The sequence below is a fragment of the Bolinopsis microptera genome, chromosome 8 (genome assembly GCF_026151205.1).
Source record: "Bolinopsis microptera isolate Bmic1 chromosome 8, MBARI_Bmic_1.0, whole genome shotgun sequence".
Lineage (NCBI taxonomy): Eukaryota > Metazoa > Ctenophora > Tentaculata > Lobata > Bolinopsidae > Bolinopsis > Bolinopsis microptera.
Genome location: NC_087079.1, coordinates 1,890,634 through 1,918,227, shown reverse-complemented (window position 1 = coordinate 1,918,227; position 27,594 = coordinate 1,890,634). Strand labels below are relative to the sequence as shown.

Below are 27,594 nucleotides of genomic sequence, written 5' to 3'. Positions count from 1 at the left end.
TAACAACACTGAATATACGTCAATATTTAGCCTATTTCATTCAGCTGTAACAGTAGCTCTAGCTTTTAAATTTAAACTTAACCATAATTCGATTAACTGCAATTGTATAAGCAACCATGCGAAACGAAATCAAACAATGTTTTAAAATGATAAAAACAGTTTTCAAACGGTATTTACAAAATATTCATACAAACTTAAATAATGATTTTGTATATAAATTAAACCCTATCTGATTTCATGAACCCTGTAATCTGTATCATATCTGCTCATATGATAAACTATAAGAAATAACTTACTAATAAAAAATCATAAAAATATGAAAATGGGACATAATTTAGAAAACTATGCTTCCTCGACCCAAAATACCAAATATTCGATATATTCGATCGATAAATTTCCGTACCCCTAAAAGCCAAACATATATGACAACTCAAACTAGGACATTTTCCATTTATCTGCTGATCAAATTTAAACTTGAAATCTGAACAACATTGAATTAAATACTTAACACAAGAATGAAAATGTTAAAAGATAAGGATTGTTCATAAAGGCTATTACAATAATACTCCACTTATATAACAAACAGAACTGTTATCAGCACAAACTAATATTCGTATCTCAAGTATTTGATAAAAGATTTGTTTCTCCAGTCTAATCAGGAACCTTCAATAAGCAGTACAATTTCAGATAACTCTTCTACTCCAATTCTCCGGTTAGAGTGTAGAGCACAAGTTGAGACTTGAGCTACTCCAATTCTCCGGTTAGAGTGTAGAGCGCAAGTTGAGCTACTCCAATTCTCCGGTTAGAGTGTAGAGCGCAAGTTGAGCTACCCCAATTCTCCGGTTAGAGTGTAGAGCGCAAGTTGAGCTACTCCAATTCTCCGGTTAGAGTGTAGACCGCAAGTTGAGCTACTCCAATTCTCCGGTTAGAGTGTAGAGCGCAAGTTGAGCTACTCCAATTCTCCGGTTAGAGTGTAGAGCGCAAGTTGGGCCTCCTTGCACATGGGGCCACTACCACGTGCCCGCTCTCGGAGCAGCCTTATCACCCTCCTATCTGCTATGTTCAGCTCCTTTACCGCCCTCATCACCTACAAGAGGGAGAGGAATTAGGGGAGGTGAATTAGGGGAGTAGAGGTGCTGCTGCACATATCTTACAGAAACTTGCAGCAGTGACGTGAACTGTAATATATATTCGGAGCTAGGACAAGCCATTCATATTTACTTTTATGACCTGCGTAATGTTACAACTTTTTGAAAACATGAATAATAAAAGAGTTAAAATTGTCAGCATTGGTAAGCAACCTGAATTCGAACGAAGATAGAAGAATCCAGCTCGAGAATGTCAAGAAGCTGGTTCAGAAGACTTTTCCCCTTGATTCCTAGAATTGAGAGCGACATGACCCCTTGACCCCTCACATCTTCATTTATATCGTCTAGTTTCCTGGGAAAATATTCATTTAATTTCGGGCTTATCCCTCAGGAGACAGAAGAAATGAGGTGAGGTGAGGTGAGGTGAGGTGAGGTGAGGTGAGGTGAGGTGAGGTGAGGTGAGGTGAGGTGAGGTGAGGTGAGGTGAGGTGAGGTGAGGTGAGGTGAGGTGAGGTGAGGTGAGGTGAGGTGAGGTGAGGTGAGGTGAGGTGAGGTGAGGTGAGGTGAGGTGAGGTGAGGTGAGGTGAGGTGAGGTGAGGTGAGGTGAGGTGAGGTGAGGTGAGGTGAGGTGAGGTGAGGTGAGGTGAGGTGAGGTGAGGTGAGGTGAGGTGAGGTGAGGTGAGGTGAGGTGAGGTGAGGTGAGGTGAGGTGAGGTGAGGTGAGGTGAGGTGAGGTGAGGTGAGGTGAGGTGAGGTGAGGTGAGGTGAGGTGAGGTGAGGTGAGGTGAGGTGAGGTGAGGTGAGGTGAGGTGAGGTGAGGTGAGGTGAGGTGAGGTGAGGTGAGGTGAGGTGAGGTGAGGTGAGGTGAGGTGAGGTGAGGTGAGGTGAGGTGAGGTGAGGTGAGGTGAGGTGAGGTGAGGTGAGGTGAGGTGAGGTGAGGTGAGGTGAGGTGAGGTGAGGTGAGGTGAGGTGAGGTGAGGTGAGGTGAGGTGAGGTGAGGTGAGGTGAGGTGAGGTGAGGTGAGGTGAGGTGAGGTGACAAGTTTATACCTGACAACCACTTGCACCATCTTTGCATGTAGACCAAGCGATGTTGTCACTTTAGCAACTGTCTGCCTAACCTCCCTGATATAAAACTTTTGGTTAGTCTTGGGTTAATCTTAAATGAACAACTGTAATGAAACTTTTAAAGCTGTTCGGTGAGCTTCAGGTGAATAAACGTTCTCATTCAACTGAGGAGATATCATTATCGTTTTCAATACAACATCTCAGTTTCGTTGTTAATTCAGCAAAGCACTAACCTGGAGAAGTCATCATACAGCATGAGTTGTAAACCATCAAATACCTGGGCCGACAGACCATTGTTATCTATAGCCTGCTTCAAATCTACCTGAATAACACAAGCAAATTCAGTTTATACCAACAATTACCTCATCCCGATAGAAAGAGTTTTTACTGAATCTTAATTTATTTATAAATTAAGACTGAATTTATAAACTGAATTTAGTCATGGATCAGTTTCCAATAAAAAGTCATATTGAATACAAATATTTCCTTTTCTATAACACAATCCAGATTCTACGTATGTTCTCAAACCATCTTCTCAAACCATCTTCTCAAACTCACTATAAGCTCAGTAGCAGCAGCTCGGTTTTCTGACTTGACAGCAGACTTCATTAAAGAAAGACAGGACCTGATCACTTCTGGAGGATGATGGTTCAACTTCGTTACTAACGCTGTCAACGACTGAAGAGGGGGATGTTCATTTTAGCACGTTGGTTAATCATTTGTTCTATAATCAAGAATAAATGTTGTGGATTTGTAGGTTAGGTTGAGTCAAATTATACTGGAAATTATGACTAGTTTTGACTATATATATTGTCCCAACAATTCTGGGGACATCACTTACCCAGGACTGCAAGTCCTCTGATCCTTTCTTCAGTAGATGAAGCAGACACTCCTTAACCTCGTCATCTATAATAAGGAACGCTGCGCACACCAGAGCTGCATGTGCTGCTAGTGAGTCGTTATCAGCTCCGCCTATGTTTTTATTTCTTTCTGCAGCTTCAGGAGTAAACTGATGTGGAAACTGGTAGGGTCATGAAAATAAAAAAATATTAAAGAGCGGCACTTTTACTAAAAGCTATTTAGTATTTACAGTAAAACCCCGATTTACCGCAAACCCCTTTCCCCCAAACTTCGCAGTAAATCGGGGTTTTACTGTACAAAGAAGGAGGAGAAGCTGCGGCTCTCACCTGGGTGTATCAGTGGGAAGAGTGAAGGTAGGACCCTTACTCTCCTCCGTCTGCGGAATATGAGACCCCCTCCGTATCAAGTTCAACAACAACCCTTGTAACACCCGGAACTGAACCGACTGTTTGTTAACAGAGTTAGGATTACTGCTGGTCCTCAGTGCCTCCAGCAGGGTGAACCTCAGTCCCTGGCTCCCGTATTTAATGGCTTGTAGGACGATCTCCAGAGCAGCACAATCCCAGACTCCGATTGAGAGGAGGGATTTGCTGGCTTCTATCAACACGAATATGTTATCATCCGTGTACACCTGACGAACAGACCAGTAAGAAAGTAATTACATTTGTGCAGTGTGCGTATTTATATCGACATGTTAACACAATATTGTAACTGAGATTCACAGGGAACTCAGAAAAAAACCACGGTTAGATATATTTATAATGACTCTGTCGTCGATTATAGTGGAGAGTAAATGGTGTTTTGCGGCAATCTTCACAATGAGAACAACGTTTGTTGCTTCAGTTATTCCGTAGAAAAGTGACTAGTAAGCGCTAATTTTAACCTGCTTAAAACGTAGTTCTTTTTTTTTTTCAAATTATAAATTCACTCCGATAAAATTTATTTGACGTTTTTTTAAATCACCGTTTCCTTAAGAGCGTTTACGACGGCGAACTCTTGTTGTGTCTTGTACAAAATACCCAGGTCCCGGACTGCTTCTTTTCTGACTTTCGCTATTTCACTCTTCAGGTTTTGGTTTATTAGAAACTGAAATTATGACAAAGGGTTAAGGGGAGCGTGTAAAATCCGGATTGGAGTATTATTTATGAGTCGCATTGTTGTAATGTATTCTGGGTAAAATTATCTTTATCCCGGTTGTTGCGACAAGTAAAAATGCTCTTATTAGGGAAAGGAGATTACTCGACGTTTCAATGTAACTACATCGTATTCATGATCTCAAATTATTTGTTATATAGTAGTGTTGAAAGTATTAAAATAAAAGTATTTAATACTTTCAACACTACTATATAACAAATAATTTGAGATCATGAATACGATGTAGTTACATTGAAACGTCGAGTAATCTCCTTTCCCTAATAAGAGCATTTTTACTTGTCGCAACAACCGGGATAAAGATAATTTTACCCAGAATACGTTAAGGGGAGCCATGTACCCAAGACATGTTATCAAATTAGCTTATCTATTCCAATCTCTATTCCACCTCAAAGTACAAAATCACACCCATGACGAATAACAATACGACAATGCATTGGTTATTTCTGATACCGAATACTCGTAACAGAAACTCAACAAGGTAAATTGTGGTCTAACAGCTTTGTGAGCACCCTATGAACCTGTATCACTCACCATGATACGTTTCTTCTGAGCTGCGGTGACCCCCGAACTTAGCTCATTATTGTTCCTCTTGGCTAACGTTATCCTATTCAACTTCTGCAGACTCACTGACGCCAATACTGAAAGTTTTACTAAACCGCTTTGATTTGTGATCGGTTGGTAGCATATCCGATACAGTCGCCCAGCTAGCGATTTTGGACATGGAAAAGTAAAAGAAGAAAAGAGTAATAAGAGTAATAAGAGTAATAAGAGTAATTAGAGTAGTAAGAGTAATATAAGAGTAATTAGAGTAATTAGAGTACAAAGGCTACAGGGTGCTGTTAAGGCAGAAATGAGAGATCTAGATATTCCATCTCAACATTTCATTTCGATATTTCATTTTGACATCTCTTCTCGATATTTCATTTCAATAGTTCATTTCTTTTTAGAATCATCTCCCAGCAATTATCGTTGCAGATAGAACTTGTATGTACTATTTGGTAAATCGATCGACATGGTATCGAGGTATCATGGATAAAAACAGTGCGCGGCTTAAATTTTCTGGCGTTATATGCGCGCGCGGGCCAATAGCAACACACTCACTGCAAGAGATCAAAACTTAACATACAATTTTGTTTTTGCGGGTTACGCAAATTAATAAATTTATATGTGACCGATTGCACGCTAAAACTTAACATTTTCACTTTTCAGTTTTTCAAAAAAAATCCCAGAATATACAAGTTATATCTACAATAGATAGGCTGCTTCCACATCACACCAAACAAAATTAATTGAAAACTTTATTACCTCTTCGTTTGGCTTGAATCAACTTCGACCTGATAAATTACTCATGTTAGGTTTGAAAAGGTCGAACAATTTTTTTAAAAGCATAAATATATGAACTTTAATCTTGATATGCTATTAGAGATGAACATTTTTTCGAAAGTGCGTGCTCTCAAAAATAATTTTTAATGTATCAAATCTTATTGTTTTGACGTATACTTTCTTAATATGAAGTTAACAGCAGGGCCAGGGCATAAAAGCTTTTGGTGTATGTCCCCTTAAACTGCCTGAGATTCTCGCTAATCAATTTGACTCCGCCAACAGGCACCATACTAACAATAGCAATTAACTAACCGCTGCTAAATAAATAGGTACTTACTATAATGACTTTAATTACTTTAATTACTTCACTAAGACTAACCTACTGAATATGCGAATACTCTCCGATTTCCCGCCGCTTGCAAAAGTAGATTGTCTGCTCATGCTACCCTGTTGGTTCTGCTGCTGGTTAGCTATCCGTCTTACCGGCTCCAGGTAAATGCCATTGTGCCAAGTTCGTGTGGGACGAGGGTATATGTTAGACTGACTGCGACTGAGGCGTCCCCATTTCAGGGGGACAGGGGGGTCTAGTCCGTAACAATCGTAATCGTCCTTTCCATCCCCTCCCTGCCTGGACATCCTCGAGGAAACTGTAAGGGGGTAGGATTTTTAAACTGCAAACCCCACAGTTAGTGTTCTACAGTAAGGAACCTCCTATATCTTGATATTGTAAGCTGAAGAAGATAAATAGTAAGCTGAAGAAGAAACTAACCGTTAGTAGGAGAGTTGATGTTGACATCAGTTTCATGAGAACTGTCCACCACATACTGAATGTGAGTGTACACTTTAGCTACCTTGTCCATCAGCTGGTTATATTCTTCCCGCTGAAAACACTAATCGTTGTAGATTAGAAACAAGTCACTAAAGCCACGAAGATTGATTTCTTAAGAACTGAAAGCATTAACGATTCGTAGTCAAACTTTAGTTGATGGCACGGATCCTACATTAGATTTATGATGGACCAGCGGCTGGACAGAACAACTACCGTACATCGATAGAGAAAGTTCCTTCACATAAAAAATATACCTTAGAAACAAATAATAAAAGTCTGTAGACGTCCACAACTAAGAACACACAACTAAGAACACACGAGCACAATATTGCGGAAAAAGCGTGCTTATAATCGCGTCAACTTAATTCTATAGCGTTCAGTTAAAACTTTTATAAAGTTTAATATTGTTTTATACGTCTGCAACAATTGGAAAATATATCACACGATTGGTCACTTATATTGGGCTCAATCCGGATGCATGGTATGTTAAGATTAATATGGTGATTATGTGTTAAAGTTATTTAATATCTTTAATATCTTCTGATCGGACTCGAGAAATGAAACATTTTAACTGAATTTAAAGGTGTCGCATTCCAGCGTCATACTCGACTCATACTTAAAGAATTTATTCTATTTTTAATATTGCGGCTCAGTAATGGATTAGTACAGACTTCGAGACAACTGAATCGCCAAAAAGGTCAAATTCCAAAATAAAAGAAACAAGCACTCCTTTCATCTAAATTAAAACTACGTAATAAATCGTTACATTACCAACAAATCGTAGCTGCTGCCACGTCTATCCAGCCAAGGAACGTTCCTGTCAAAAGGAGTACAGGAGAGTGTGATAGGAGACCTAGGTACGAGAGGTAGAGTGTGCCACAGTGGTTGAGGACCTGACTTCTTACTCCACAGGCTACTCTCTGGGTTATCTTCTGATCGTGCAGACGGCACCTGGGGGTGAAGTGAGATTAGAGGATGTACAAACATGCCAGAGTTACAATGAGATAGTTCCTACGTTATTGGTGTTCATTGTTCAGTTAATTTATAAATGCAACTAGTTAAGTTGGTGCTCGTTACGAATATTAATAATCAATATGAGTAGTAAATATAAATGTTGACACGTTTCTTTCTTTGTAGAAAATATTTGCGATAACGACCTATTTGAGATCCTTATAAGCTTATAAATATCGTAACATGAGAGAGACATCGGCGCTATCACGAGTTATTACTAAAGTACAGCGTAAGAAATAGGTGCTAAGATATTTGATATCTGAGAATTCCTCCTCATAGAATCTATACAAGTATAGTTATAGAACTGTTTAATCAATCCGCCTTTACGTCGAATTATTAACCCTACTACTCTGTACACTTCTAGTCTCCGTACACGTATAGTAGTAGTATACGCGTCCTTTCCACTCGTTGTATGATAACTAATGATGTGGTATTTGAGGACGACACTATTGTTTAGTATGAACATGTTATAATAGTATGATAAGTCCTAATGAGTCCCCCCTGCTGTTAAGCAGCCACCTATATCGGGAGTTAGTGGTAAATGGAAGCTGGTCACATACGGTTAACAGTAACCTAGTAACGTCACTCCTCAGCGGTTGCTAGGCGGTTGCAATCTGGCTACTAAGCAGTTCTTATCCGGCTTTTTAGCGGTTCTTATTTAGCAACTCACATCCGGTGATCGCTGTTTGACTTATTGGCTGACTGAGATATATTTGAGCTATTTTAGTTTTATCCTGGTGTCGTTGTCAGTTTTAACCGTGTTGACTTTACAAATCAACAACTTGTTGCCGTGTTGATTTCTCTCGTGCGTGTATAATATAGTTTACTTAACGCATATATTTATCAATAATCAATCAGTAGTTGTCGTAATTGTCGTGCTATGACTCTGAGGTTATGTGCCGTAATTATTAAAATACCACCCCTTAATTTGAGGTGCTATTGCACACTGCACAGTATTTCAGTAAGGCAGTAGTAGTAAGCTGATGTTAATTGTTGGCAGATGTTCTAACATGTTGCCCGCTGGTTTATAATTCTATAATAGTTGGTGGCGTCAAATTATAGTGTCTGATATCTAACAACCTGGCACATTTCCTTCGTGTACTCTTTCGTGCTTTAACGGCCTCATCATCTCTTCTTATTTTCAATTGTGTACCGTATTATTCTAGTCACCCTTTACACGACCCTGTATAGCTGAGACTAATAAGAGAAGAAAACACTAAATTCCTTCTACTTACGGTGAAGCGAGTAGTAGCGGTACTAGCAGCTTTAGACTTCTGAGACTTGATGGACTTTGTGGACTTTACAGACTTTGTAGTCACTGTTGTGTCCTCTCGTCCTATTGACTCGTCTGTAAATGGCAGGGGTCCTGGAAATTTCCATTATAACATGTATATCACGTGGGCTCTCTGAGCTAGTACTTGATATTTACGAAGCTTGGGGTCACTCATGGCACTTATCCAATCCTACAATTCTACTTTGTTGTGATAAACAGCAAGCAAAAGTTGCTTCACATTGGCAGCTTCACAGTTAACAACGGAAGTGCTAGTTGCTTACAACAACTAAATGACTGATACAATTAATAAGGATCTTTCAAACATGCTCCAACTGCAAACTAGGAGAAGAATAGTAATCTATTTAAAAGTGTAAGTATTATGAAACCTTCCTGTAAGTACTTACCGAGACTGACCATGTTGTAAACACTCTCCTCAACCTTCTCCCCACTGCTCCCTGACTTGAGATCAGAACTGGAACTACCGTACTTACTGCTGTGCGCCAGGGAACTGGTCATCTTGGCTCTCTTACCCTCCAGCACACTCTGTCTGTGGAGGAGGAGCACTTGTTCTATCCTGTTCTCGAGCCACTTAACACGGTCTTGTGCGCGCGTTAGTGCATCCTGGGGGTCCTGGGAATTAGTATTAGTGCTCTGGAGGCTAGGGGTAGTGCAATATGAATCCTGGGAATTAGTATTAGTGCTCTGGAGGCTAGGGGTAGTGCAATATGAATCATGGGAATAAGTATTAGTGCTCTGGAGGCTAGGGGTAGTGCAATATGAATCCTGGGAATTAGTATTAGTGCTCTGGAGGCTAGGGGTAGTGCAATATGAATCCTGGGAATAAGTATTAGTGCTCTGGAGGCTAGGGGTAGTGCAATATGAATCCTGGGAATTAGTATTAGTGCTCTGGAGGCTAGGGGTAGTGCAATATGAATCCTGGGAATAAGTATTAGTGCTCTGGAGGCTAGGGGTAGTGCAATATGAATCCTGGGAATTAGTATTAGTGCTCTGGAGGCTAGGGGTAGTGCAATATGAATCCTGGGAATTAGTATTAGTGCTCTGGAGGCTAGGGGTAGTGCAATATGAATCCTGGGAATTAGTATTAGTGCTCTGGAGGCTAGGGGTAGTGCAATATGAATCCTGGGAATAAGTATTAGTGCTCTGGAGGCTAGGGGTAGTGCAATATGAATCCTGGGAATTAGTATTAGTGCTCTGGAGGCTAGGGGTAGTGCAATATGAATCCTGGGAATAAGTATTAGTGCTCTGGAGGCTAGGGGTAGTGCAATATGAATCCTGGGAATTAGTATTAGTGCTCTGGAGGCTAGGGGTAGTGCAATATGAATCCTGGGAATAAGTATTAGTGCTCTGGATGCTAGGGGTAGTGCAATATGAATCCTGGGAATAAGTATTAGTGCTCTGGAGGCTAGGGGTAGTGCAATATGAATCCTGGGAATAAGTATTAGTGCTCTGGAGGCTAGGGGTAGTGCAATATGAATCCTGGGAATTAGTATTAGTGCTCTGGAGGCTAGGGGTAGTGCAATATGAATCCTGGGAATTAGTATTAGTGCTCTGGAGGCTAGGGGTAGTGCAATATGAATCATGGGAATAAGTATTAGTGCTCTGGAGGCTAGGGGTAGTGCAATATGAATCCTGGGAATTAGTATTAGTGCTCTGGAGGCTAGGGGTAGTGCAATATGAATCATGGGAATTAGTATTAGTGCTCTGGAGGCTAGGGGTAGTGCAATATGAATCCTGGGAATAAGTATTAGTGCTCTGGAGGCTAGGGGTAGTGCAATATGAATCCTGGGAATAAGTATTAGTGCTCTGGAGGCTAGGGGTAGTGCAATATGAATCCTGGGAATTAGTATTAGTGCTCTGGAGGCTAGGGGTAGTGCAATATGAATCCTGGGAATTAGTATTAGTGCTCTGGAGGCTAGGGGTAGTGCAATATGAATCCTGGGAATTAGTATTAGTGCTCTGGAGGCTAGGGGTAGTGCAATATGAATCCTGGGAATAAGTATTAGTGCTCTGGAGGCTAGAGGACAGATGTAGTGCAATATGAATCATGGGAATAAGTATTAGTGCATCTTGGAACACATGTTAACTGTTAGTGCATCCTGGATAGAAGGAAACTAAAGTTAGTGCAATTAAGCCTATTTGAAATTAGATTTAAATACAGCACTTATATCCCGCTTATATAAATAATAATGCTCTTACGAAGTTCTATTTCTTGTAATAATACCAGACGGCCAACACAACACAAAACTCTCATATCTTACTTAATCTCTTAGTATGCAAGATAAATTAGAGATTACATTTCGCACTCAGTATTATTTGTGTATTATTACCGTGCTTTTCTTTTCAGTGAATAGGTACGAATGTTTCAGTTCTAAATATTTTGAAGTTAAGTTCCAACTTCCAGTACAGCTTCCATTTTGCGAGGCGACCATGTAAGGGCGACCCGTTACAGATATTGTTCATGTGGCAAATATTAATTTTAAACTTGTCAGTACCTAATCTGGTCACGATGAGGTACAGCCTCCAAATCTCTATATTAAACAGTAGATAATATTACTTAACAGTAACATAACTCTAGAAGGTATGCATTATGCATGGTTAGCTGACTGAGGTTGCCTCATTATAATCACCAACAACAATATGTTTATTCACTTTATTCATAAACATATTATATTTATTAATATAATCCAGCAGATTACAGGAGCAGTATGTGGTGTGAGGTAGTTAAGAGGGTTAGACTACAGAGGGATAGAGGGACATGTGTTAGAGGATAGAGGGACATGTGTTAGAGTATAGAGGGACATGTGTTAGAGTATAGAGGGACATGTGTTAGAGTATAGAGGGATAGAGGGACATGTGTTAGAGTACAGAGAGATAGAGGGACATGTGTTAGAGTATAGAGGGACATGTGTTAGAGTATAGAGGGACATGTGTTAGAGTATAGAGGGATAGAGGGACATGTGTTAGAGTATAGAGGGACATGTGTTAGAGTATAGAGGGATAGAGGGACATGTGTTAGAGTATAGAGGGACATGTGTTAGAGTATAGAGGGATAGAGGGACATGTGTTAGAGTATAGAGGGACATGTGTTAGAGTATAGAGGGATAGAGGGACCTGTGTTAGAGTATAGAGGGACATGTGTTAGAGTATAGAGGGACATGTGTTAGAGTATAGAGGGACATGTGTTAGAGTATAGAGGGACATGTGTTAGAGTATAGAGGGATAGAGGGACATGTGTTAGAGTATAGAGGGACATGTGTTAGAGTATAGAGGGATAGAGGGACATGTGTTAGAGTATAGAGGGACATGTGTTAGAGTATAGAGGGATAGAGGGACATGTGTTAGAGTATAGAGGGACCTGTGTTCGCGTATTTGTGCCTTGAATCACATGATGCTGCTAAGAGGGGGGGGGGGCTTATTGTTAACCCACACGAGTACTGAACACAAAGCTCACACGAAGACAAGAGTTGGCAAGAAGCCAATGACTCAGTACCTACATTCTTTCTTTGAACCTGTGTAGATTATTGCTTTATTGTGTTAGTAATTTTATCAAGGTAGTTAACAACGCGGTGTTTAAGATCATTCGCCAAATCTTACATTAATCTCATTTCTACTGAGTTGTCATTGCTCTTGTTTCAGTTAAATTTGTTTTTAAATCTTTATCCCTCCCAACCTATAAAGTCCTGTTTCCTAAGTTTACAGCTGATCGTATAAGATAGTTTTCAAAGTTAGACTTCACAGCACTCCGGTCTAAACTGCGAAAGTAGAATATAAGGTCTTGATACGAACAGTGCGCACAGACCTAATTAAAAGAAAGTTTAACGGTTAACCGTTGTAGTTAGTTACTAATCATCGGCTGTAATCTCTGAGATAAGAAGATAAAAGGCAACGAAAACACCCGTAACTAGTGACCTGTAACGAAACATATCGTGTATTGATCTGCCAGGATCGTTTGATGACAGCTTTTAATCTTAGTTAACAATTTGTTTCACCGTAATGCGACAATGCGTTAGTTTTTTATTCTCTTTAATCTTTTGGAGGATTGTTGATTATGCGCACATTTCAAGCAATAACAAGTTAAATATTCTCCGATTCAGTTAAATTTTCGCTTATTCATGTTTTTAGTTTTGCTTGAGAGATGCTTGATGCTGAATTGATCTCATAAGCTGTTAGAAGCAGCTTTTAAAGTATTATATATATTATATAATATATACAGCTCCTATTGCAGTGTGTAACAATAAGTGTAATGTAGTGTGTACACTGTACAGCAGATGAAAATACTTAAAATAAAAATACTGGGAAGTATCCAAGAAGTACGTTCTATGAGGGTAGACTTTAGGGTAGACAAATTTAGGGTAAGAGTTAGGGTAAACAACTTTAGGGTAGACAACTTTACGGTAAGAGTAAGGGTAAGAATAAGGTTTAGGATCAGGATTGGGTAAATTTAAGGGTCCCTAACTCCTAACTGAGTATACCCTAACGTATACCCTTGGTTGTCGGGCTTCTTCAATACTGCCAAATATAGGATCATCAACTGTCATTTTATTATTACTGCTGGGTTTAGACGATGAGACAAGTTTTAAAAAGCTAGATATTTTAATAAGCCATCCAACTATTTATACATAATACATAGTTACATAATACCACATAAATTCTTGTCATTCTGTCCTGCATATTTAGATATTTTGATGCTCGATCTTATGGCGACAGTAGGAATGCTAGAACACTAAAAAGGAAATCAAATTAGATTTAAAATAATGCTAATCCCTTCCGATCACATTTCAGATTTACAGTAACAAGAATAGTAATTAAATAACACTTATTTTAACAACAGACACGTAAATAATTTACTGACCCTGTCTGAACTAGCTATTAGTTTCTGTAAGTCTTGGCGGGTGTGCAGCAATTCTGTCTGCATTTTACCAATACACGCCACTAACACTGAACCGTTCTGAGCCTGAAACAGATTAGCATCTTTTAGTTTAATTAATTTGTTAATTTTTTGACTATCTGATAACAGTTTAATTCAAATCAGAGAGTCAGTGTTTAAAGAAAGGTCTCGTGTTGACTGTTGTTGCCGGTTTCCCTCAGTAGCAATATTTTATTTCTTTCAACTCTGAGCTATTTTAAAACATTCATTCTTGCTAACGATCTCTCTGTACTGTTATATTAAATGAATCAAGTTGGAGCCTTTAGCCTTTCTGAAGAAAGTGCAATTTCCCAACCTGCTCAAATAAGTTCTGCGCACGTGCAATATACTTCTCAGGATCAGTGTAGGCCTCAGTTTCTATGATGTCCAGATTTTCTTCAAGTGCTGATTGAATGTCTTGCAGGTGTGACAACTGAAACGTTTTATTCCTCAGAATAGTATTGTTAAGTGTTAGCTGTTTCATATAAATATAGACCAGGTTTGGTATATTATATGAGACAAGAGAAATACCATCCTAGAAGGCGAGGAGCTGATACTAGACTCCACATACCGGGAGTGCCAATAAGTGCACATAACTATGTTACATGTAACAACGGCTAAATCATCCGCACCAACGATCTCCAGAATAGACGAATTAAACGGACCATACTGACCATCTACCGACTAATTATTCAGTTATGTTGGCTAATTATTCAGGATGTTGGCTAATTATTCAGTTAAGTTGGCTGATTATTCAGGAAGTTGGCGCTGAACGTTAGTACGGTATCTGGTAAACGTTGACTAGATACCGGACTAATATGTGTAATGTGTATGGAGTAACCATTAACACACTAACCTGCTCGGAAAGCATCAGGTCACACCGCTGATTGATACTCTCGCCCACCGTTATCTTCGTCTTTCCCGGCTGAAACAAGTATTTTGCTTGATCTACAGATCTTCGGTTGATTTTGTGTGTTTGATGGCAAATGTTTTGATAAGCTCTTAAGTATTTTAACGGCAGATTTTCACTTTCTCGACCTCTTAGAGGCCTGTAACATGGTTTAACAAGTCAAATCTGCGGTGAAACGAGTGGTCGCTTCTTTCACCCACCCTTTTCATCTTAACTAGAAATCAAAAAAGTAACGGACAAAAAGACAATGTTAAACTAAATGAAACAACCTGCATAGATCTTAGTGTCACATGATAAATCATGAGGAGATCATTGTTGAGCTTGATCTCAATGTTAAATCTGTGGCAACTATGTGGCTGCACAAGGTGCTCAAGGACTATACGATTGGCTGTGTTACTCGCTACTTTAGTCTCATTTACCACTTAACCGTTCAATAACATGCAGATTCATATCTTTATTTTGATTAGATATCACACGCTTATCGTTATCAATCTCACGCTAACCAGTGACTTAGTGATTACTAAGCACTTAGCACACGCTACTTAACATAAGGTAGGAAATGAAAAATGTGTAACCTCGATACTAAACCAATTATTGAGCGATGGTAGCCCCCCCCCCAGTGTAGCTTACTTTGCAATTATCGGGCTCTCTTATCTTTTGTAACTTAGCAATAAGTTTAGTTTGCTGCTACCGCGTAGTTAGCCTTTGCGTGTGTACTTGTAAATTACTATACAAGTACACCATGGAGGATGAATGATGATCTGAATTTGACCCGATCTCAGAAGAAAATCAAGGATTTCAATTATGAAGAAAAGGAGGATGTAGAGTGCTGTGTTGATAGATGGTTCGCTACGATGGCAAAAAATACTGAAATAGACGATGTCGACATTCGTGGAGACATTGACAACGAAATATTAATGTCTATTTATATATCTATTTATATAGGACTATGTCAGACTGGGTTAGGCAAGCAGTAGACCTCGTACGACGGCAGAGTAGGCAGATGAGCACTATGATTTAAAAAGAAAACATTTTTTTAGAGAGGTTGGGCCAAGATAGCCCACGAGCGGATAACATTGAGATGCTCTGCCTACCTCTGGGGTGTGGCAACCCTGGGGAAGGTTGCCGGTGAAATCAGAGTGAATGGTGGAGGATGGTGTAAAAAGTGACATGAGTCAAGATGATACGCTTAAGTGCCAGCTGGGTTTGGAAAATTAAAATGAGACGAGACAGCATATGAGTTAATACTCTAAGTCACCCCGTCTGATCTAGCTCTTCCGGCACAATTAAGCGTTTGGTGCGGTTTGCGAAATTGACAATCGTGGTGATGTGTTGGTTGTCGAATATGTCATTGACAGAGAGGTAGTAGTCCCGGAAATATTGACCTCTTATTTAGGCAATATCCGGACACTGTCCAAGAAAGTGTGAGACAGTTTCCTCTCCGTCGCCGCACATAGGACAAGCACTGGTGTTTGATTTGAAAATTGTGTGAAGGTGTTTGTTTAAGCCGCAGTGACCCGTGATGAGGTGAACTGCAGTTCTGTAATCTTGTCTGTTGTTGCTGAGTGCAGTAGTGTTGAGGTTTTTGATGATGTTGGCGTGCTTGTGGCCGAGTGTCAGTTTGGTGTGTCTGGGCCCATCAGTTAACCAAGTTTCATGATTCAGTCTGTTGACTTTGTTGTAGATTTGACGTTTGATGTAGGATTGTGGAATTGGACACTTTAAAGTGGATTCAATGATTGTACCAAGCTTGGCCAGCTAATCTGCTTTTTCATTCCCCCACAATCCGATGTGTGCTGCAATCCATCGGCATATGATGGAAATCATTGAGTGCCTCAAGACGGAAGCGCTAGAAAACAAGGATAAGGTGATGAGGCTGCAGGACCACTGCAACTGCTGGTGCAGAAGGACGAACAACTACAGTTGTTGATACGTCGGTTGAAGAGACAGTACAAACAACGGTGGAGTCAGGGATTAAGAGCTACATTGCAGCTGTACAAAAGAAAAGCACAAGTGGTACGGTCTGCAACAGTTAAATTCTGAAGAATGTGATGAAGAGTGTGGCTGCAGAGGAGGACAGGAGCAAGAATCTGATAGTGTTTGGACTGAAAGAAGAGGATGGAGAACAGCTTCCAGCGCTAGTTACCGCAGTATTGGAGGAGATCGGGGAGAAACCTCATTTCGAAGCGACAAGAGTCGGCTGGAAGAGGCCAGGTACGGCTATCCGACCAGTCAAGATCACCGTCTCAAGCTCAACAGCAGTTCATCAGATTTTGATGAAAACAGGGAGACTGAGGCTGGCTGAGGCACATAAAGATGTATGGATTTATCCTGATAGATCCAGTGAAGAGCGTGCAGCAATGAAGAACCTGGTAACTGACCTGAAGAAGAAGAGGGCTGAACAGACTCATCTCGACCACTACATCCGTAACGGGAAGGTCTGTAGCCGTGTTAAGAAGCCACCATGAAGTAATTGATGTCTCTCGGACACCGATCAGTATATGTAGGAGTATCGTAAGAGTTTTCGGACGTTATCTGTATTTGAGAGACAATTATATCATATACATGTACATATATTATTATTTGATTGTTTCACACTTTTCCCGACTTTTCACATTTCATCATTTTATTACCAGGTGGAGGTGATGTTATTGAGACTTTAAGCGGCCAAAAAAACTCCTGTTTTGAAAGTTGTCCTCTGTACTTGTTTCACTGACCCACGCTTTTTAGCATTTATGCATTTCGTCATTTCGGCCCATTTTATATGTTTGTTCGATTTACTGTACATTTGTATACTTGCTATTTTGTAAGGTTTCAATCCAAAAATCATTTATTTTTTGTGGGTTCCAGTATCTGAGTGAGCAGATTTAGGGGGACAAGAAGTAAAATAAGTGTATCGTGAGATTTAGAAAGTCATATAACTGATAAAAACATTGAGGCAATGGTTATCAAATCGAGTTACAATATGTCCATTGTTACTTCTTTCTAAGGAAAATCTCACTCTTTTTTATAAATGATAATGATTTAAACGTTTTTAGCTTAAAAAAGCTCATTAATTTTAATAACTGGAAATTCAAAGGTAGCACTTCGCAGTGCGAAGAAAAATGGACAGCAATTGGATTAAAGTTAAACTTTTAAAAACTGGGACAGTTAATCAGCGAACAAAATGTATACTTAACAAAGCAACGAAACCAAGGCCAAGTCGTATTCTCAAGTTAGCAAAAGTTTTGGAGGAAGTTTGGAATCAACGATGAAGTATTTAGAAGATATTGATCTTGATCGGAGGAGATTTAAAACTTTCTGAACCCGGTTTTGTCCGGTATTGTCAGGTTTTGTCAGGTATTCTCAGGTTTTGTCCGGTATTCTCAAGTTTTGTCCGATATTCTCAGGTTTTGTCCGGTATTCTCAGGCTTTGTCCGGTATTCTCAGGTTTTGTCCGGTATTCTCAGGTTTTGTCCGGTATTCTCAGGTTTTGTCCGGTATTCTCAGGTTTTGTCCGGTATTCTCAGGTTTTGTCCGGTATTCTCAGGTTTTGTCCGGTATTCTCAGGTTTTGTCCGGTATTCTCAGGTTTTGTACGGTATTCTCAGGTATTCTCAGGTTTTGTCCGGTATTCTCAGGTTTTGTACGGTATTCTCAGGTTTTGTCCGGTATTCTCAGGTATTCTCAGGTTTTGTCCGGTATTCTCAGGTTTTGTCAGGTTTTGGCAGGTATTGTCAGGTTTTGTAAGGCATTCTCAGCCTCATTCGGTAGTTCCATGGGTGATAAGCAGTCTACAAACTGTCTCCACTTCTTCCAGACTGCTAGCGATGCTGTCTTGTAGAGCTCGCTGTGGAACACAGGATTCAGGAAGCTGTTAATCGGTATCACCACGAGTGCAAAGATCTCAAATACTGTTGTAGAAGCTGGATATTTTGAGATGTATTGGTAATACAGGACGGTGAGAATGAAGGGAGTCCAGCAGATAAGCTGTGATCCCACCATCAGAGCCACCTTTAAAGTTAGCTGGACTCGGACGGAGTCCTGACCTTCCCCTCCTCTTGGAACTACCGCCAAATTTAATTTCCTCTGTTTTAGAATGATCTTAATGTATGCGGTGATGACAATACTAAGTAGGACCACGATACTTGTGCAGTAGAGGATTATGTAGATCTCGTAGGAGTCTTGGGATTTGAATATGTTGTGGACACAGAAACCTGTATTACCGTAGTAGCTAATCTCTGTGACATCAAAAATCTCCCTATTTGACGTGACACTGCTCAGGTCGCTGATCATTCTGTAGATATCATCATCATCTTTGTGGAGCATTCCCTTGTGAACCATAGCAAGACGAGACCGGTTAATGGGATTTGTGCCGAAGAAAGGATTTTGATCCAAGTGACTAAAGAATATTTTCGTTCTGAAAATATCTCCAATCGACGAGACTGGCATCAATGGAAGAACCGAGTGTAGTAAATTGAGAATATTCAGAAAAGTGACCCACATAACGATAACTCTCGCTCTAATATGAACCACTATGCTTTGGCATGACAAGAACCTGGTGATGCTTATAGAAGCTATCAACATAAGCGAGCCGTGAGACGAGAAGGAAAATAGGACTCCAAGAAAAGAACAAAATGGGCTGGCTCTCCACATTTCTTCCAGCTGACAGTACTCGCCTTTTTTACCGAGGACTAAAGCGGCTATTACTATAGAACACAAATATACTCCCATGAGGGTATCATGGAAGAAAATTTGCATCAAAAACACGTTGTCAACCTGTTTTACTTTAGTGTTGCACTTCATATTCCAACACTTGTAACCTTCTTTCATGTTCATTATAACTATCAAGATGCCCATGATGATCGTTACAGTGAAGACAAAGTTCGATTTGATGAGGAAATCAGAGGAAGACAGCTCCTCAAACTGGCATGTTCCACATTCATCAGCTCCATTAACACAGTCCTTCACGTTATCACAAACCTTGTCGTTACCAACCCACTCAGCTGTCTCATTAGGACTGCAATAAAACCGTCCTGGACACCCGATCTCGTCCGCTTGGTTGTCGCAATTTACCTCCCCATCACACATATAGTGCAGGGAATATGTTTCTGTGAAATCCTTCGGGATGCAGCGAAACACACGTATAGTGCAGGGAATATGTTTCTGTGAAATCCTTCGGGATGCAGCGAAACACACGAAGTACAGGATATCCCGATATGGACACAGAAGTTCTCCCAGCCGTTCTGAAATCCGTCGACGTGTTTGCAGTTGACACGGCAAAACTCTGCAATCGTTATATTATATTGGTCTTCTGGTTGATACTTTAATAAACATGTATGAAGTGGGGTTAAATGCGTAGCAAAATCTTGCTTTTCATTACATAAATTGGGATTCCCTACCTCAATGGAGTACTCGGATGAACAGTAAGAATTGTCCTGGTAATAACGATCTTCTGTAACACAGATCTTGCCAGCGGTTCCTGAAACCGAGGAAAGTACAAAGTAACCGGTACAGAAGCACTCATCAGAACCATCAGTACAATCCTGAATTTTGTCACAGAGATTATCCATTGCGACACAACCCGAACCATCTGCACAGTAGAAAACAGGCGATTGGTTATCAAGAAAATTGCATTCGTCGGTTAGGCATTGGGAATATCCGTCACAGATTTGGGAGGTGTTGTTTAGCTTGCAAATGTGTCTTCGTCTCGAAAATCAGGCGGCAGTCCAAAATCTGTAAATGCTGCCAATTCTCTTGTTTTCAAAAATGTAAAATCAAAATTGAAATCACAAATTAGATTGTCACCCTCGGCACGATCGTATGTGATTTCTAGGATTTTAGGGTTCAGTTGCAAATTAATAAAGGTCTGTCCAAAGCAACGATCAGCTAGATTTTCATCTATATCATAATAAAAAACTGAACTTGACTCTGAAAGCTCCTGCTTGAAATCTGATGAGTCCCTTAGATGGGTCGTTATCGCGCTTAGTCGGGTGGTGGTGAAAAATGCGAGCAAAAGAACAACTTTAGTTGTGAGTTCTCCGTCCATCATAGCTCAGATCAGACCGACATCCTTGAGTCGACAGTAACCTGCTGTGCATTCGCAGAAATAGAAGGAATACTTATATATAAGTATTTGGACGAGGGCAGCATAATTTATTCATATATAAATATGAATAAATTGTGCTGCCCTCACCCAAATTGATATTTCTCATACGCTCAAAGTGCACCGTATATATTTTTTTAAATATTTTAGATCGCACTGCTTCAAATGCACCAATAAGCTGGCTTTATTTTTCTTTGTATAAATAAACAAATTTGAATAATAATAATGATAAAAACAAAGATTCGTACGTAAGCGTGAGTGAGATCTTTTTAAAATTATTATGTGCGATCGATCTCACTGCTTCAAATGCACCAACAAGCTGCCTTTTTTTTCCCTTGTATAAATAACATATTTCTCATACGCTCAAAGTGCACCGTATATATATATGTATTTTTTTAAAGATCGCACTGCTTCAAATGCACCAATAAGCTGGCTTTATTTTTCTTTGTATAAATAAACAAATTTGAATAATAATAATGATAAAAACAAAGAATCGTACGTAAGCGTGAGTGAGATCTTTTTAAAATTATTATGTGCGATCGATCGCACTGCTTCAAATGCACCAATAAGCTGCCTTTTTTTTCCCGTGTATAAATAAACAATTTTGAATAACAATTATGATATGTAAACAAACCACGTCATTAGTTATCAGTATTATGCCGTTTCACAGTCAAAAAATACAGCGTAACAGTTGGTGTAACATCACTTCACACTTCACGCACTCGTAGGTCTTAATTCCACACAAACCACGGTGGCTGACAATAAGCGCTCCTGAGATCCAGGGTCAAGACCCCAAAACTGAAGGGCAGTCATCACTCATCAAACCGTGGTGTGAATGGTAGTGGTTCTCGTGATAGTTGTGTCCTGACTATGGTACGTGGAAATCTGAGCGAAAGGACCGTGGCCGTGTCGCAAAAGAAAAGGAGATCGGCCCTCGTTCCTAACTTGCTAGGTTAGCCATGCTGTTGTTGTTGGATATTAGATTCAGTTACCTTTTTTCGTAAATTTGGTAAACGACCTGCTACAACCCACCGCTTGAGACCCAGGGTCCCACGGTGATCAGATCATGTCACTCAAGAAAAATCCCCTGAACGAAGTATACGAGATATGCTGTAATCTTCGGTAAATACTGAAAGACGAGTGGTCAAATTGCATATTCTAATCCAACATGCCAATCTGTTCGAGATTCCTAGAAAGTTCGAGAATAACTAAACAACTGCTGCATTCTGATGGCTACATCTACTCTGTGAAGAAGGACAAGGAAACAGCCCCCCCCCCCCCCCCCCCCCCCCCCCCCCATTTGGCTGGCGGTGCTGCAACCTGCAATCCCTCAAACAACTCCCTCGTTGTGGTTAACAAACTCCGCAACAACTAGGCAGCTTTCAAAACAAAAATGAGTGTTAAGTAACCGGCCGAGATGGAGGGGGGTTTCCAAATGATTACGATAGTGTAATTTTAAAATAATACATAGCTATGTGGTGGGGGAGGGGGGGGTCAAAAATGTCCAATAAGTGATTACGTTATATGTGAACGACCCCTAAGAAGGAAAGAAAGGAAGCTGCGAAGGATACAGCCATCTGAAATCTGAATCCAGCAGTTGTATAATTCTTCTTAGACTTTTTATGAATCGGGAAAAGATAGACATGTTGTTTGTTGTCCCACAACATTACGGTCATGTACTAACAGCTAATGAACTCACCTACCTATCAATCAAATTCTGCCCATAATTTGTCACTGATTGGGTGACGTGATCTGCAGATCACCGTGAGACTCCAGATCTCAGGAGGGCTAGTGGTCATCCACCCGTGGTTTGCGTGGAATCAAGACCTACGTGTGCCTTTCTTGATTGTGGAACAGCATGATACTGATAATTAATGACGTGGTTCAACTTCCGAATGGGTCGTTATTGACCCAGTTGATCGATTTTAAAAGTTAAATTAACGTACAGGAGTAATGACCAAGATATAACATGTTTTTATACTAATATTTGTAAAAGTTTGACAACATTGTATTTATAATTAATCAATTTTGTGGTCCTAGTGGGTCGCTAATGACCCATTTAACCGGTTTTTCGCAGTCTATGATGATGATCACTTGCTGAGAGGCGATTTTGCACTTATGATGTCATTTTGTAGGCTGAATTCAAGAAGCTACATGCACATATAATGTAGTAATAAGCAAGTGAGCCGAGTGGGTCGTTAATGACCCAAATTCTTTATTTTTTAAAGTTAGAGTCACACAGTATTGACCATATGTTTTTAACTTATGCTACAGTTTTTATTTTATCCTAAAGTCTTTGTTTCAGAAGTTAAATCGTGATGGGTCGTTTGCGACCCGGACGAGTGGGTCTTTTGCGACCGCACTTGGCAAACAGTGTCTAGCTCTGTTTGTGAACATCTGATTATCACGGGCTTTTCACTCGTCTCTAAAAAATGGTTGCCCGCAACTATTTTGTTCTCAGCAAAATAAGCTTAAATAAAGTTCTAATGCCCCAATCAAGGCAAGAAGTTAAGTGAAATATTTTCCAATTATGACGACTAATTAACCTAATTATTTAAGTGTTAGTGATTAATTGGGTCTCGACTGGAAAGTCAATAATGTACCCCAATAAATTTTGAGCATATGTGCGAAAGATTCTTGGCGTTTAGTATTTTGGTTGGTCATAAACGACCCCATCGTCCCTAATGGGTTAAACACGGGTTTTCATAATTACACATGTCCTGGATTATTATACATTATGCCTTTACATAATGTGACCTGTGTCACGTTATCATTGTACATTATATCGCAATTCTCTGTTAATTATTACACAACTGAAAACTACTCTAATTTTTACACATTGTGTTGACATAGTGCATAATGATGTACTATTTGTTTTATGTTGCTTTTAGGTCAGCTGTTACCTATAATAGTGCGGCACATTACTACAGGTTTTGTGCTTTGTAGGTACTACAGGTACATGTATTACTATTACAGCGTGACTATTGCAGCTAGATGACAGGTCTAAACAGGTTCACACTAAATTCTCCAGACACCGTACCAGGTTCACCAGGTTCCGTATTTAACAAGGCTTCACTTCCAGACAAAGAAAGGGTTCGGAGCCTGCAATAGCATGGCCTAGTCTTACAACTTTCCCTGTGTCGCTTGTGCTCTGCTACATTCTGCTATAATAAGTAGGTTTAGTACAGGAAGTGCTCTTGCATCTTATCACACATATTTGTAATATTTGTATAATTTCCCACGTCACGCTGTCAGAGAGAAGCAGTAGAGTGCTTGTAAGAAAAGGTAAGCTCAGTTGCTGCTATGTTTTCTGTGGCCAGGTTATTTATTCTACTACTACTACGAGGTCTCCAGCCTTGCTCAATTCCGTTACTTTATGCCAGGTGACGAGACATTTACTTTTTATTTAGAGCATCTAATTTTGAACCAGTATATTCCCGTCACAATTTTGTTTTGTTTTAGGTTAGACTGGTCGGGGTTTCTCCAGTCATATACTATACTATACTTTTAAATAAATATTACTTATATTTTGTATATTTAACTCTTAGCATCATATAAGTAGTGTGTTTAATTCTATCAGCACAGAACAGAGGTACCAGGAAAACTTACCCGCCTTTTCTAACTGGTTCAGTTCTGTGCTAACGAAGTTAAAGTATTGACAAATGCCACTATTTTAGTTTCATGAAATGCGTGCTGCCTTTCAACTTGAGTTACCGGTCTAGATTTTTCTAATGTTATTAAAATACGAACTTTTGCTAAAAGTAAACTGTTACTAAAACTGTTGACAGAAGATGAGCCTTGAAAACTCTGGTACAAAAGTAGGCCAAATGTCTTATTGCAGGCGTTGAAAAACTCGCTCTGTGAAGCCCTGCGCATGCTAAGAGTAAAGTCAGCTGAGGCAAGGATACTTGTTTATTTTATATCGCACTTTTACAATAAGCAGTTCTATTGTTGTTGTTTACTTTTCCGTTCTAGCATAGTTTTTTGTTCCTTAAAGTTTAGACGAAATGATTTTGCGACTTTTAAAATCATTTTAGATGGTTACAAGGGTATTGTAAAATTAAATTTGCCGCTCCGCAAGATGATACGTTTTTATGTTAGATAAGGTTTACTGTTCGTTGTTCATTTGAAAGTGCTCTCTAGATAATTGTTGAATTATTCAGTAAAAAACACGAAAAGGTTGTCCGGAAATGTTGATAAATGTTGAAAGTGGCGAAAAGATTGTTACTACAACCATTGGCACAATTACCACTGCTTCTTCACTAAACAAATCTTACATAAATACTCACAGTTTGAGGTTGGTCAGGAGAGAGACCCTTGAATACAGAAGTAAGAGCGCTCATATCAGAGCAACTCTCCCCAAGGGTCCCGGCATTAGATGATATATTGGGGCCCACTCCCCCTAACACACTGGTACTCTGCTGCTGTGATACTCCCAACATTGTGCTTCTTGCTCCCTATCTTGCTCCTTATCTTGCTCCTTATCTTGCTCCTTAACCTGCTCCTTTACTTGCTCCTTAACTTGCTCCTTAACTTGACTTTCGGAGTGACCTTTACATCCAGTTACTTTCCACTGTGTGTCTGTTAGTGGACTTCATGTCATTATTCTCATCCTACATCTGGGACAGATAGTTGTTAGAAGTGCACGTATTAGTGCACAGGTGCACGTACTGTTGTGCACGTACTACTGTGCAGTGTGCACTTACTGCAGCAGCTGCAGCTGGTAATTACAACCAATTGACAGGCACAATCTGACACTGCTTCTTATTAACGTAGTGCTCTGATTGTTCTCACCAATTCCCCTGCCATTTTATTGTCACTGTGTAACTTTACCATTATTATGTGCAGATAAATATTACAGTTTGATTACCAAATTGCAGCCCATTTCCGGGTAGGTTTGGGTGATAGTGGTTGGTACCGGCAATCAGCAGATTTCCGCATTACCGCGGTATACCGGTCGATTGTTTGCAGATTTGCTTATTACCGGTTAATAGTTTAAATTTCTACGTGACAGGTTCATCTTGGTACCTTGATCTTTACCGGGTCATTTGGTCAGCTAATTTTCGTAATGTTCATTATGTTCGACCCAGATCCCTGAAAGCTGCCAAATGTTTCACCTTCTATTAAAGAGTTATAATGGGGAATATAAATTGTGGATCATGGTTGAATTTTTGGTAAGTTCTCATCTTGTTTTTAACTGATGCTTACCAATGGCCGTCTGTAAAATCTCATCTTTCCATCGTGTATACTTATGGTTTTATGTTACACGAGATCCGACCATTCAACCATCGCATCTACTCAACAAGAATATTTGACCATCTTTCTGTTCGGTTAATGTATTATACAATCAAGCTTTGAGTTATTCTGCTGATATTTGTGTTTGCCCTACCTTATGCAGTACATTTTTGTTCCCTGAGATGTTTATTTCATGTTTGTAAGCTTGTTGTACTTTACAAATCGTCGGACTCTGAATTGTCAGCTTAAGTTTTTATTTCAGATATTTAAGGTTTAATCACCTTATAACTGGTTCTATCAGCACCTTTACTGGAGCTGAACCAATCTAAATTGTTCTAGATAAAGGAAGCAATCGTGGCAAAGTTATGAGCTGTTTGGATATTCACATTTCTAATTATTGATCTGCATATATTATTATAAATTAAACCATCTGCATCGTCTAAATAATTTATCGCTTACTCTATGTGAATTTTTATACAAATATCGTATTATGTACAATTTAGCAAAAATTACTAAAGATGAAAATCTTCGCATTAAAATGACTTCCACGTTATTAAACTCAAACTCAATAAATTACAAAAACTTTCATCTGCATTGTCTTCTTTGTGGTGTTCTGAAGAATGCTTTGCCTGCAACTGTCACTCAACCAACGTAATTCTGTCCATATCATTTAAGTACTTAAGTAGTTAAGCCTTAATTTTTATCAAATTAGCACATTTTGCAAAATAGTTTAGTTCTGTTTAGTGCGCCCGCCACTTTGAAGGAATGCTGGACGAGGTGGTTTAGGAGGGGGCGTAGGTCGGAGAAGTCTTTCTTTAGAACCAGATGGGGATCCACCTCTGAGCTCCAAATCGTTCATGAACGTTTCTTGATTTGTTGTTATGTTAACCTTCTTCAGCGTTCTTTGTCTCCAGGAAAGTTGTCTTGTGCCACTTGGCAAAGAAGGTAACTTTTTCAACTCATCTTCGGCGCCTCCTCTTCGAGGTATCTTTGGCAATGCTTTTAGTTGTGGAGATTGTGGTTTTTTCGCAGCCAGACTAGCAAATACTGGCTGCGATAAGTCAATCACTTTCTTCTCCAAATCATCAGCAAACAGCTTCAGATCGTTTAATGTTGGCTCCTGAGGATTTTGATCTATTCTTTCACTGTGAATATCTTGAATTGCACTGTGAAGAAACTCAATATCTTCTTTCAACACACTGTGCTCGTCACGAAATGCTGCCTGAATATCAGTCACGATCTTGTCGATTTCAAAAGCAGACATACTGTCTCTGTACAGAGAGAGGTCAGTAGAAGTTGATGACTTCTTCCCTGTTACAGACCTGCAGGGAGTTAACCGCCCATTACTGGAGTCTGAGGTGCTGGGTCTCTTGGCCTTCTGAGTTGCATACTCATAAACTTCCTTTCTCTCATTTAGGAAACTCTGCAAAAGATGATTTTTCGTAGCATCTAGATTACCAACAAATTGCTGTATTCGAGATACAAATTGCTCTCTCAAGAAGGGAGATTCAGGTAAACTGTCTTTTTTCTTAATTGGAGCAGGTTCTTGTGCCTCTGACTGCCAAATGTCTAGCAACAAATAAATTTCTTCGAACAGCTCATTAGATTGCTCAATCAGGTCATCTCCAATAATGTGCTTGATTTCTGACAATTCAACTGTGGGGGCATACAATTCTATCACAGCCCAAAGGCTCTGAGGTACTTCGTACGGTGACCATTGACTCAGCGCCATCAAAACATCCTGAAAATATGGTTAAATTAACAAGATATAGATTTTTACAATAATCAGTTTTTAAAAATTATTGCATAAAGCATAAATTCAAGATTTCATA

General features: G+C 39.6%; 2 protein-coding genes across 20 annotated transcripts; both read right to left on the bottom strand.

The window, feature by feature from the left end:
- Positions 1-139: 139 nt before the first annotated feature.
- On the bottom strand, positions 140-25,165 carry LOC134820282 (uncharacterized). 19 transcript variants are annotated; one of them, XM_063830525.1, is made up of 19 exons: positions 24,817-25,165; positions 14,390-14,458; positions 13,850-13,966; positions 13,480-13,581; positions 9,011-9,236; positions 8,569-8,699; positions 7,094-7,273; positions 6,263-6,374; positions 5,873-6,140; positions 5,476-5,504; positions 4,702-4,808; positions 3,979-4,101; positions 3,342-3,646; positions 2,996-3,163; positions 2,713-2,832; positions 2,388-2,476; positions 2,137-2,211; positions 1,302-1,440; positions 140-1,087 (listed from the first exon to the last, which is right to left on the bottom strand). In XM_063830525.1, the coding sequence occupies exons 1-14, from the start codon at positions 24,967-24,969 to the stop codon at positions 3,127-3,129; spliced, it is 1,959 nt and encodes a 652-aa protein (XP_063686595.1). In that variant the 5' UTR covers positions 24,970-25,165; the 3' UTR covers positions 140-1,087; positions 1,302-1,440; positions 2,137-2,211; positions 2,388-2,476; positions 2,713-2,832; positions 2,996-3,126. The 19 variants fall into 19 exon arrangements, with proteins under 19 accessions (XP_063686595.1, XP_063686593.1, XP_063686588.1 ...); XM_063830523.1 differs by having other exon boundaries at positions 4,702-4,820; positions 9,011-9,227; XM_063830518.1 differs by having other exon boundaries at positions 4,702-4,820; positions 6,263-6,383; positions 24,817-25,148.
- Positions 25,166-26,021: 856 nt separating this feature from the next.
- Positions 26,022-27,553, bottom strand: LOC134820281 (uncharacterized). The gene has a single exon (XM_063830517.1). The coding sequence runs from the start codon at positions 27,492-27,494 to the stop codon at positions 26,493-26,495; it is 1,002 nt and encodes a 333-aa protein (XP_063686587.1). The 5' UTR covers positions 27,495-27,553; the 3' UTR covers positions 26,022-26,492.
- Positions 27,554-27,594: the final 41 nt, after the last annotated feature.